At 42.8% G+C, this 13,570-nt stretch overlaps 1 protein-coding gene across 5 annotated transcripts in view; it reads right to left on the reverse strand.

The window, feature by feature from the left end:
• The window catches only part of LOC306697581 (calcium/calmodulin-dependent protein kinase type II subunit beta-like), a 61,798-nt gene that overhangs the window by 42,470 nt on the left and 5,758 nt on the right, over positions 1–13,570 (reverse strand). For all 5 annotated transcript variants that reach the window (XM_079161579.1, XM_079161581.1, XM_079161578.1 and 2 more), the window contains exons 3-6: positions 8,176–8,235; positions 6,873–6,927; positions 6,459–6,524; positions 1,362–1,434 (exon numbers count right to left, since the gene is read on the reverse strand). In XM_079161579.1, the coding sequence (XP_079017705.1) occupies positions 1,362–1,434; positions 6,459–6,524; positions 6,873–6,927; positions 8,176–8,235 (254 nt within the window). The remainder of the gene's footprint in view (positions 1–1,361; positions 1,435–6,458; positions 6,525–6,872; positions 6,928–8,175; positions 8,236–13,570) is intronic.

Below are 13,570 nucleotides of genomic sequence, written 5' to 3' on the forward strand. Positions count from 1 at the left end.
AGAAAAATGGAAAGGAAAACTGCTCGACAGCTTTATTTGTAAATAAAACTAAAACTTACTTTTGGTATTCAGGGGGTTGTGGCGAATAATGGCTTATTTATTATTTAACCTACTAGTAATTTGTTTGTTTGTTTATCATATTTTATTGTACATTTTCTATTCTTAAATTATGTCTTCTACTAATGCACTGTTTATTGTCACACAAGCCAAACTCCTTGTGTGTGCAAACGTACTTGGCAATCAACCGTTTCTGATTTCTTGTGTGCGGCCCTGAAGTTTGCATTATTGACGTGGTCTTCCTACATTTCACTTGCATCTAACAAAAAGCCCTTTCTATCCATTATATGATGTTTTATCTCAAGATTGATCAAACAATAGAGTACTCAGGAAACTAGAAGTCTAACAATTGGGCTCAGAAAATAAGGTATAACATTGGGCGGTCTTAATCTAAGAAGACCAATTCAAGATACAATTCAAAGTAAAGAATTAAATGAGGGCTGCAGAGATAATCAAAGTGGTGACTTAATTATGTTCTCTAATTGGTGATCTTCATATGGCCGAAAAGAGCATTTCTGCTGTTTGATGAACTCACATGTAAGAATTTCAAATGTGTGTAAACTGATACTTTGACTGATATATTCAGAACCGAAGATAAAAGCATCTCCATACACAAACCACCAGCTCAGGAGATGCTTGTAAGAATATTAATTTAAAAATCCTTTGTTTTAAACGCAGCACAGTTCCTTTGTTGCATCTTTCAGCTGAAGATCTGCAAACACTATAAAGATGTACTTGATGTTGAATGAGGCTGTCTTGAAAATACACAGATCAATACAACAACTACAAAAAATGACTCAAAGCTCGAGAGAAGGCAGGAGGGAAGGAGAAGAAATCAATGAAGCTCAGAATAAATGTAACAGTGGCTTCTTTAACAAACCTTGTGGGAGAGATTGATGGTTGTATGGGCCTGTGTAAACACTGAATATCCATTCGTCTGTCGAAGGTTGTGCGTGTGTGTGCATACAAGGCTCATTAATTGTTTGATCTGGTTGTCAGACAGTGCAACAGGAGGATTTTTTTATGTAGTAAAATGATTGTAAAGAGAACGGTTGGGAGGGCAGATGGAGCGGGAATGGCGGTTGAGGCAGGCCTCCAATTAAATAGAAAAATACCATAAATTAAAAAAGCAAAAAGGAAACATAAGAGCATACCAAGAGACAAGTCGGACAGGCGGACATTAGAACAGCAACTGACGACACGAACAGACGAGACGGAGGACGGAGGGAGGGAGGAAGGAGGGAGGAAAGGGACGGAGGAGGGAAAGGAAGCAGGGATGCAGATGCTCCTCTACACATACTAACCTTCAGGTCCCTGTGCACTATGTCATGTTGGTGAATGTGATGGACACTGTCTAGAATCTGATGGATACAGTGACTGTGAAGACAAAACAGAGAGATGAGGGATGGTGGGTATGGAGGGAGGGATGAAGAGAGATGAAGGGGCGAAGGTGGAGAAATGGTAGGGGAGAGGGGTGGAGGACAAGAAAGAGGATTCCAGAGTGGACAAAGTGACGGGGCAGGGCCAATGCAAGATGAATGAGACAAGATGTAAGGATGAGAGAGTGGCAGGTTAGATTAGAGGAGAAGTGACATGGATGTCAGAAGAAATGAGGAGGAGGAGGAGGAGGAGGAGGAGGAGGAGGAGGAGGAGGAGGAGGAGGAGGAGGAGGAGGAGGAGGAGAGGGTGATTGGTGCGGATAAAGATGTTGGAAGGGGAGGGATGGGTGGAAGTGGATGCAGGTGGAGGAGACAAAAAACGTTTCGTTTTGCTTTTTTAAACATGATGAGAGACAAGAGCAGCCACAGCAGAACAACCTGGCAGACAGAAATCACAACAAACACCGACACAGAGGAGAGGAGAGGAGAGGAGAGGAGGAGAGGAGGAGAGGGAAGGAGAGGAGAGGAGAGGAGGAAACCCAAATAAAACAATAAAAAAGGTGACAGATTGTGGAAGAGAAGGTGGGACGCTTTTGAAGAGCAAAAGAGAGATAATAATACATGAAATAAATGGAACACGTATGTATAGCATGAGTCTGAATCATAGAAGACTGGTGGGCTGATGCCAGGCTATTTTTCCATCACTAAAGAGTAAAACACATCACTGCGTGCACTGCAAAAGATACACGTACCTCACTCTATTGTGAGTGTGCGCACACGCTTGGTGCAATGAGAGAGAGAGAGAGAGAGCAATATGTGACTAATAGCAGGCGCAAAGAGACAGGCGGCCTGCAGGATCCACACCCACACAGTGTCTAGTTAGTGGGTGGACTGAGAGAGAGAATGAGAGAGATATGTGTGCACGCTTGCTTAGAAACAGTCAGGCGCACACACACACACACACACACACACACACACACGCACACTTCCATACACGCAAAGACGCTAAGAAAACCCGACACAAACACACAGTTTATGATGCGACACTCCTCGACACCGAAGGTATATTTGTATTGTAGCTGAAAACTAACCTCCACAATGCAGAGGAGGGATTGTAATTATCTGTAAACTCATATTCATGGACTACTGTATTGCCTTTGTAAAAGTCAAGTATTAAATGCATTATAAGGACACAGAGGTTGAATATCCTGTAAATAATTTGACTTCCTTGTCCTGCTGTTTGAGCCAACTTTTGCTCTTTTGATATAAAGTATAAGTGACGGGAGACGTTACTGTATGGGACACGTGGCTTGACCCGACAGTGACACCATGGTGTATGGCATTTAGAAATAAGAGAGCACCTCCATCCCACTCCTTTGTTTGTCCAAAACCATGATGTCATTCCAAAGGACTTGTCTGTTTATGAGCTCCTGGTGGTGCAAAGAGGGAGAAAAAAAAGAAAAAGAAAGTGCAGCGCACGTCACACTTGCCAAAAAATGTGACTTGCTCAGCACTTTGAGCTACAATGTCCCACTGTTCTCTGCAGCAAAGTAAAGTGACACTGGGAGGAAAATCAAAATACGGAGCCAGTCTGTGAGTCAAGACAAGGCACCTTCTATCCCCCTCATATCCCCAAGTATCCTTTCAATACTAAAATACACAACAAGAGCATATCATATAATACTTCACCATGGAAACTAAAGTATAAACTATCCAGGGCAGCATATAGCAGCTAAAAACTATGAATATTTGAATTACATTCATCCGGCGGACAGAGGCGTAGGACGCTCATGTTGCTCTGTTTGCTGAATGTGCTAATTGTTTGCAAAAACAACTTTCAAATCAACGGTGCTGTGTTTCTGCAACTTTGTTTTTGAGTCGGTCTGCTCGTTAGTGAGGAAAAGATTACTTGATTAAGCTTCAGGTGTAATTTAGCTCTACTCATAATGGCCTCCTCCACCCAACCAAACGCGACTGAAGACAAACTCTGATGGGGGGGGGGGGGGGGGGGGGGGGGCGCAACAAGGTGTGATGCAGCACAGTTTGGCGTCTGTGTGAGTGTATGTGTCTGACTAATTATCGTAGCTAATTAAAGTCCCAATTCTTGCTGTTCTCCAAGGGAGTGAGGGGGGGGGGACTGGCCTGGATGACTCAAACTCAAAGAAGTGAAGGGAGGGGAAAGGAAAGTGAGTGTGTGTGTGTGTGTGTGTGTGTGACCGCGCATGACCAAAGGATGAGTACTGCAAAAGTGGGCAGGAAAGACAGCGATCACAAGTGGGTTTAGACTGGCAGGTATTAGTACTGCAGCATACGGTACTGTAGGTACATGGTATACACACACACACACACACACACACACACACACACACACACACACACACACACACACACACACACACACACACACACACACACACACACACACACACACACACACACACACACACACACACACACACACAGTAAAATACTGTTTCTCTCACTTCTCAAAACTGAAAGAAATACAAATAAAAACATTTCTACAGTCACCAAATGAACCCGTAATTAGCTGGATAAAGTTAATAGTCCATCAAGCATGCACACCTTTGTTAGCTTGACTGCACCAAAGCCAATGCAGAAGCTCTTTGGCATCAGGCATGAAGAGAAGTTTGCTGGCAGTTTTTGGGGACCAATAAATATGCGTAAAATCACGTAAAATTAGCTGATAGAGATTGAAATCATTTAGCACCATTTTTACTAAACCAATGACCGTCTTGTAAAAAGCAACAAACAGTAGAAGCCAGACTTTCTCTAATTTTCCATTGCCACTGATGGTTTGAGCGAGTAACACAGACAAAGCCGAAAGTTTGTCGATACAAATCTGTTGCAGCTTTGCAGGTCCTCTGAGATGCAGGGAAACAGATTCATTAACTCTTGAAGACTGATGGAAAGGCTTTGAAAGGGACAGTCCACACTGTTGTCAGCAGTTTTATAGAAGCTATGGATGTAATAAAATAATCTCTCCGTCTCTCTCGCTCTCGTCTACGTCTGCTGCTGTCTGCAGTAGACTGTAGGGCTGTCAGTTTGTCATCTCTTTGACTGTTTAAGTCATCCATCAGAACAGAAATTTAGTGACTAAAAGTCAGACTTTACAGATATTACACGTCTCTGACTGGCTGCCTCAGATATGCTGTCACCATCAGTTAACACATTAAAGGGGATATTGTAGTAGTAACTGTATATCTCATGCAGATCATTTTCAAAAACTAGGACACTCATAATGTTATTAAGTGACATGTATTAAAGCTTTGTTTGGTAAGAACAGACACATTGTGCAATCATATTTGCATTGTTTTCTACCTTAATGATACAAGTGCCAGAATAATTTGAGTATATTTAGAATTTGTCTTTCACACAATTTATGTCAGTGGTTAATTAAAAAAAACATCAACAAAAACTCTTGAACGGGAGTAGAAATGTACTGCTTTAAGTCCGTGCTGCCAACTACCGAGAGGTTAAAGCGCTCCTCCGGTTATGGCGGTCCGGTTACCGGTTCACTCTTCTAAGTCAAACAAGAGTAGAGACGAGAGCGAAGCATGCTGGCATGAGTTTCAACGATATCAGGCTATTCAGTTTCATTTTTAATGTTGCTGAATGAACACCCACACCACAACTGTCATTTCCAAGTATCTCTCTCACTCTTATCTCAGTCTATTGTCTGCCCGCCCCCCCCCACTACTCCATTTCCTCTCCCGCCATTGGTTGAAGTGAACTGTGTGTGTCGGTGAGTCAGCGCGAGTGGTGGGAGTAAGATATAAAAACAGCATGGGGGGGGGGGGGGGCGGTGCTGGTGGAGGGTGAATAAGAAAGTCAAGAAGAGGGCAGAATGAACATTGAGAAAAGAAAAGATACAGAGAAGGTGAGAATGTCCACATACACAAACACTACAGGTGGGCAGGGTTCATTTGTTTTGTTCCGCTTACACACTTGTTTTCATCTCTCCCACTGTTTGAATAGCTCAGGGGAAAAGTGAAGGGGGCTACATCACGGTACAGGGATGTACGCTGGACCACCTGCACCAGTCAAGCTAGTTGGGTCATTTAAAAGACACACACTGAAGGTTTGACCAATAAGAGTTTGTTGATCGCATTACAAGCATCAGCCACCTACTATGTGACAGACAATGCAGTTTTTTTACTGTTAGCAGCAAGTTAATAGTTGTCCGTGAGTTCAGAGTTTATTGTGTTTGTGGTCGAATTCCTGTTTTGTTGCAACTTGATGCACATTTGGGGGGAAAAAAAGATGAGAACACAACATGTACATGTTGGTTACTACCGAAGTTACGAAAATGTGTATTTGGGAAAACCCCGAGGGTGACGATATAGGAACTAACTCTCAGACCTTTAACTTCCATTCAATGTCAATTTTTCTTAAATCGGGCATTGTATACTTCAAAATAGACAACATCCACCATCATTTTCCGATTTTAAAAGCACATTTTTTGGCCTTCAAACCCCATATTGGTCAAACCTTGGATTGGACATGAAGGTCGCTCCTGTGTCAGCGAGTGTGGTGTGTACTGTGGCATTGATGTAAAGGAAAATGCACAGGACAGAGGAGGAATAGTGAAAAGAAATAAGATGGAAAAGATGGAAAGAGCAAAGAAAGTACAAATATGACGAAAATAGGAGAAAAAGTAAAGTTAGAAGTTAACAGAAACGGATAGCATGAGAAAACAGAAAAGGAAATAGAAACAAAAGAGGACAGTAAAAACAAAATCAATGAGCAAAGAACAAGAAAACATGAAGAGAAGGAATGTGAGGAGCAGAAAACAGGAAAAGGAGTCCAGAGGAAAGCAAGAAAAAAGAGGAACGGAGGGCAGGAAAGAGAGTGAAGCAGGGTCACAATAAAAAAGGAAAAATGCTTCAAACTAAGAAACAACAGACAAGAGAAGACAACAGAGGACAGGGACAGCTTAAGGACAAGGAGAAGCCCTCTCACACACACACACACACACACAACGAGTGAAGGCAGCACTCCTACCTGGCGTCGGCCTCGCTGTAATACTCTCTGGCTACGATGTCCTCAAACAGTTCACCTCCGGTCACCCTGCCATTGAAACACACACATGCACATTAATATTGGGACGCTTTGTTGGAAGGAAGTGTGTGTCTGTGTGTGTGTGTGTGGGGGGGGGCTAGGAATCCTACAGCCCCCCCCCCCCCCTTCCCACACTGTTACCATGGAAACTACAGGGACTTGCCAAGAGATGGATGTGGAGGGCGTGGGTGGAGGTGGTGGGTATAGTGGAGAGAGTTATGTAATTGTATATATAGACAAGGGGGGGAAATCAGGGTGGTAGAGGTGGGGGGGGGAGAAAGGGGGCAGAAGATGAGCATGATGCTGAGAGGAGAGGAGAGGAGAGGAGGAGGAGGAGAGGAGAGGAGGATGGCTTACAAGTCAAACAGGAGGTAGTGGAAGCCCTCCTCTGATATACTGTCATGAAGACGAACTGGAAGAGAAAGAGAAACAGATTGCTGGATAAATGTATGTTTCTCTGTGTATTAATCATTTTTTTATCGCGCTTTATTATTGTGGAACCGATAAACTTTTTTCATTTTTTTTTTTGAAAATGCACCCTGCCGACCATTTCTGAAAAAACACAGAGTAACATTTTAACTAAAAGATTAAAATTTAAAATCGAGAGGAATGGAGAGTGTGAGATTGTGTGTGTGGTCGAATCCACAGGGAGTCATAATAATTGAGTCTTACATCATATATATATATTCACAGTAATGCAGGGGGTTCTGGCAATAAAGGGGTCTATCAAATAAACAGAGATAGATGGCTATTAGGTTACACGTGTGTATTACAGTAAAGGTTCTCAGCGTTTTTAAAGACCCTTTACAACAGGGGTGTCAAACTCATTGTCGCTCTGGGGCCACATCAGCATCATGGTTGCCCCCAAAGGGCCGGTTGTCGGCGGGGGGGGGGGGGGTGCTGCTCCTTCTTCGTCGGCGGGGAGGGTGGCTGCTGCTGCTGCTGCTGCTGCCACATACGCTGGTGGAGGTGTGCGCGGCGCGTGCGGATCGGGGAGGAGCTCCGCCGTGCGCGATACAACGGATATTTGTAAATTGTCCGACTTTTACATTTTTTTTTTTGCTGGCGGATTCGCGGGCCACATAAAATGCCGTGGTGGGCCGGATCCGTATGTTTGACACCCCTGCTTTACAAGATAGAGAATATACCAGGCAGCACCTCATGCATGTCCAATGGAATGATTTGATGTGTCCTACTTTTTACACTTCTACAGTCTTAGTTATGTGAAAGAACACAAGAGAAATGGATTCAAAAGTTATTAGACGTGAATAAACTAAATAGATCAAGAAATGTAAATATTATTCATTGAACGAAAGCTTTTGCGAAAAAAAAGTTTTTCGTATCAATTTAAATGGTTCCAAATTACACTACTGTATATCACTACAACTACACTTTGGTCTGCTCATCAGTAGATGGGTTGTCTTTTGTATTGACTTGTAATAAATGGGTTTACTTTCTTCTTTTTTTCCTTCAAATTGATCTCACTTAACAAAACGTAGTAGAAATCAGATATATTTTTAAATGAAAAAGTAATAAATGGAGTATGCAAGAACAAAACAATTACAAATAGGTCTTCACTTTCAAGTAAACGGGAAATAAATGGGTTTCATTTTGACTAATTTAATGAGAGAAATTGGTGGTAAAAAAGTCATGTCTTCACCGATGTTGGAGTGTTTCAACAGGCGACAGATCCGAGCTTCTCTTTCCAGCTTCTGGTGATCTGAAGAGAGAGAGAAAGAGAGAGAAAGAGAGAGACAGAGAGAGAAAGAGAGAAAGAGGAGTTATTCTTAAAATCTGACTGCAAATTCACAATATCTCGTTACGACCTGATATTGAAGACGCCTGCTTGGGATAATCAGGTCAAATGTGAAAACGTCAAGACAGTGTGCTGAGATATAGTTTGATAAAAACACACTCAGTTGTGTCCGAGATCTGACACACACACACATTCATAAAAGAACTAGATCTATGAGATGTAGATCTACTCAATAGGCGCACATGTGATGAAGCAGAGCTGCAATAATAAGTGTTGATTCTCCAGGTTATTAGAATTCTCCCCAGATGGATGGGGAGATTAACATCAAGACGGTCCATTCAATCCATCTATTGAAATGAGGGTTTGACACTAACGTGGGGGCATGAATAAAAAAAATGGACGTACGAGACACAGTGCAAATGTTTGTCAGTTTGAGTGCAGATTGAAAAACAAGCCCCAGTTTTATCAAGACATGACAACATTTTCAACCCCCCAAAAAACAAAGTAACTAACTGATATCTTGTTTGATTGTTTTTTCCCTTCCGTTACATTCTGCTCCATTATAACAGGAAATACATCAGGTTATGAATGCAACATAATTATAATATCGCTCTCTGTGATTCAGAATACGGGTTAAGATTATGCATTTACATGTGTGTGTGAGCGTGTGAGTTTATATACCAGCTTAATGATGCTAGCCACACACACACACACACACACACACACACACACACACACACACACACACACACACACACACACACACACACACACACACACACACACACACACACACACACACACACACACACACACACACACACACGGGGGTGGACCACCCTGTATGGGCAGGCATGCAGAGCACAGCAGAGAGCATAGACATGGAAATGCATGTGTTCACCCACACACATGTACAAGCTGCATGGGCTTAAAAACACACACAAATGCACACATACTGCACACACATGTACAGTACGTGCAGGCAAAACACGAGCGCACACATTCAGGCTGGCATTGAGGAGTGACAGTGAAGTGTAAGCCCAGCGATTAAAGTCTTAGAAGATGAGAGGAGCGAGGCGGAGAAAGGAATGGAGGAGTGTTGAAGGGGGGACAGAGGGGGAGGAAGGAAGGAGGAGAAGAAAAAAGAGAGAACGTCAGGGTAATTATTATGCATGAAGCCCGGGTGCTGTCTCTCTGTTTAAAAGAATAAGACATCGCTGATTGCTGCTGTTGTTTCTACCAACCACCGCCGCCGCCGCCTGCTACTTGTTCTGTTTTTCTTCTTCACCATATCGATTCGGTCATTTAGCTGTTACCGTGCTGCAAAAATGAAGCGGTCTATAGCTGATTATTTTAAAAAGAAAGATGAGGAGAGAGCGAGAGAGAGAAGGAGGAGGCTATGGACACACTGAATGTTTTTCTCATAGTGTTTGTTTCTGTGTTACAAACTGAATTTCAGACACTGTTAATGGGATAAAATGTAAAAGAAAGAGATTTATCTCTTCGCGGTTTATCAGTATGTTCAGAAATATAGTGAATAAGGTCAATCATAGGGGAAGAGGTGTCATGAATTAGCACCCACATATACTGTATATATATGTATATATATACATATATATACACACATATAAAAAGAGAGAGGAAGTGGAGATAATGGGACAAGCAAGAGGAGATAGGTTGTAGAGAAACACATGAGCACTGACTGCTCACTAACTGCTGTCCTTGGGTTATCTCATTTAGTGAAGTGTGCAGGAATCTATGTGTTTGGGGAGCAGAGAGGAGAGGAATAAATCTGGGTTAATCATCAGCGGTGAGTCTCCAGAGAGGAGCGGGATGTAAAAAGACAGTCACAAAGACCGTTATAACAGTTGTTCAGAACATTTGACTCGCATCATTAGAATGACTCCTGCCAGTGGGGAGATGTTGAGTATGCACTGCGCTGTGGTCAGGGAGGTCAGGAGGCAGCGTTCTATAGAGTGCAGCAGGGATGACGTATTATTGCAGGCAAACACGGAAGTAAGTAGAGGATCAGGATCAGGAAACTCGGATCGTATCAAGGTTTTCAGCCACGGACCGGATCAGAACAAAATAAAAAAGTGAGCAGAATGTAACTTCTAGAGATAGAGCCCGATCACCTTTTTTGCCGCCGATGCCGATTGTTAATGAGCCTTATTGACCGATACAGAACGTTTTTGTTTTGTTTTGCTTCGTCATTGCAGCTCGTCCTCTCTGCCTTCTGGTTGCTTCAAAACTCATGAGAGGGGTATTTACTGACTTATTTTAAATCGTATAACTAAATCCCATTCTAAAAACCCATTGAATACGAGGCAAGGGAACAGGAAGTGCAAAAAATGCTGACTCATTTATGGGTTACAGGACGCATTCCTGCAGCACTCGGTTTCCTGTACATGTCACAGTAATGCAGAGACAGAGGGACATAGTGTCATAATGCAGCCTCTAAGTTTAAGGTGAAGCTTTACCATTGGGATGGAATATTATTGCAGTGTATGTTGAAAACGAAGGTGAAAAGTAGGGATTACAGGATTTATTTACTCATAGGCTAAGTGTAATTACAGCTAATGTAATTTGAATGTACAATGAGGATTAATATTAAAAGTTTAATACGCATTTGACTACATCTGTCCTGGTTATTTGACACTGACACAAAGCTGGCCGGCCAAAACCAGGTCAGATCTCTGCTACTGCATTGCAGGTGAATCTCATACAGCACACACACACACACACACACACACACACACACACACACACACACACACACACACACACACACACACACACACACACACACACACACACACACACACACACACACACACACACACACACATCATGATAAATGAAAAGGCCACACGGCAACCTCTGGCAACCCCTGTCAAGAGATCACTGCCAACAAGCTCTGTGATTGGCTAGAAGCCTTGCCCAACAGACCTGTCCTACATTTCCTGTTGATGTGTGCTGGATTGACATTAACACTTTTTTGCGGCTGTATGGAGCTGGGGTTGAGTGATTGAAAGACGTCACACACACACACACACACAGAGAGGAGAAGCCTGGCTGTGTGTGTTGGCATGTAATATTATGAGCAATGAAATGATTTTCTTGTTGTCGCTGTGATAAGATTATTGATAGTTCGCCGGGCACTTGACTGAGTGCATCGCAGTCTCGACTCCTCTGCTATGTCTGAATATCTGTTTGAGTGTGTGCGTGTGTGTGTGTGTGTGTGTGTGTGTGTGTGTGTGTGTGTGTGTGTGTGTGTGTGTGTGTGTGTCAGAGAGAAAGAGAGAGTCAGATGAGAGTCCCGTGCTAAAGGCATGTAGGCGTACAGGCGCATGGCCCTCAGCTGCCAAGTGCCTGGGGTGCCTCCTCTCGCATGACCCCTCCCTCCTCTCGGCTTCCATCTCCATCTGCCAGTCCGAAGCAAACGCTCCTCTTCATTTGCTGCAACCCTATAAGCTCCCAGACCTTACCTGGTGCCTGAGAAATAGCACAACAACAACAACAACAACAACAACAGCAACAGCAACGACCTAAACCAAATGCCAATTCTAAAGTAGAGCAGCAAGTCATCATGACGGCCATAAAACCCGGCTCCCATGTCAGATAGGTCATGGAGCTATGAATAGGGTCTGGAGTAGAAGTATCATGCAGCGGCTCCAACGTTGCCCTGCTGTTTCACAGAACATGGCTCATCCATTAGTGAGCAGCGCAGTCAGGTCCAGACCAGCCCTCCGATATATACCGAATGTATTGTGGAAGCGGGGAGATTATGCTGTGCCTCGGAGATGTGGTGAAAACGCCACAAGCAGCTGCGCTCCCTGATAAAGCAGCTTGAGTGAAACGTATATAGGCCCAATGATAGCACAATTTATAGGTTAAATATTTATTCTGAGTGTATCTGTGGTGCTTTAGTTCTCATCAAGCCAATTGCTGGGATTAACTGTTAGCCTCCTGCTAATAGCAGCGGGATAATCTCGGATGGGTTTAATCTCATTAAAAGCAGCTCGCTGCACTGACATTATAGTTAAAATATGACAAGAGTCACATAACTGCTGCAAGAGACGATGAGACACAGCATTCAAATAATGTAGATCTTTTACAAATGGTTGTTTTTTTAATCCTGTTTGGGTTTGATGTTAAGTCAAATTCTAATAAAAGCTCTCTCTCTCTTGTTTTTACCCGTGCACATAGATTCCTACACTGTAAATATAATGTGACAGTGCCTCAAACACAAACAACTTAAGTCTAAACAGGTCAACTAATGGATCAATTTTATCTAAACCAGCAATAACTTCATTTCATGGCAACTTGGGTGCAGCAGAAAAAAAGTTGCGAACACTAAATTGACATGTCATCCCTTTTATGTTGAAATGGCAAACTTGTTAGCAAACAGTTGTTCATATACACATCCCACATGTTAAGCTCTATTTTTGGTCTCCACCAACGCCTGAGGGAAATATCTGGTTCTAACTGTGTCTGTTGAGTCCGATGAGAGTGAACCATGTTGAAATACAACAACATAACCTAATGTATGTATAAACAATACGCTGTTTCCAAGCGCCTGCTTTCTCTAGTCTGACACTTTCAAACAACTTTGCTCGAGCATTTGGTCTCCAGCCCTTTATGACACTTTATAACAAGAAAGTATAACCGCCACAAAAAAGGTGAACTGACAACGTATGAGGACACGTTTATGAACAGACATTCTTGGTCGATGCCCTCTGCTCATGCCTGTTAAAATGCCTGTTCCACCATTGGTCGCACTTGTGTGTGTTCATGTGTGTGTGTGTGTGTGTGTGTGTGTGTGTGTGTGTGTGTGTGTGAAGGCAGGGTAACAGTCAAGGGTCAGTACGGTGCCTTGGAGGCTCCGGTTACGAGGCTGGAGGGGCAGCAGGAGATTTACACTGGGCAAGTGGTGCTGTGAGGAGCTCTTCATGGTCATGGCATTCAGCCTTTTTTTAACTCAACATTATTACATTATTACATAGTAAAACATTATATTAAATATGAAGCATTTAGCTTCATCCATTTATTTAAAACGAGTGTAAAAGTGGCAATCACTATCAAAGAACTCAAAGTTAAGAGCCTTTTACAATATCGCTCTCTCCATAACGTGATCATTAAATGGCGCCACAAGAGGCAACGGAGATTAACCTTTGCTACAGGATGCTTCGGTGGTACTCAGGATAAGCCACATAATTTGTCTATTTGCTATAGATATGGATAATACTCCTAAATCATAACATGTGACTTTGAATGACTCCTAAAGAAAGGCTTTTCA

The sequence above is a fragment of the Pholis gunnellus genome (genome assembly GCF_910591455.1).
Source record: "Pholis gunnellus genome assembly, chromosome: 6".
NCBI classification, from domain to species: domain Eukaryota; kingdom Metazoa; phylum Chordata; class Actinopteri; order Perciformes; family Pholidae; genus Pholis; species Pholis gunnellus.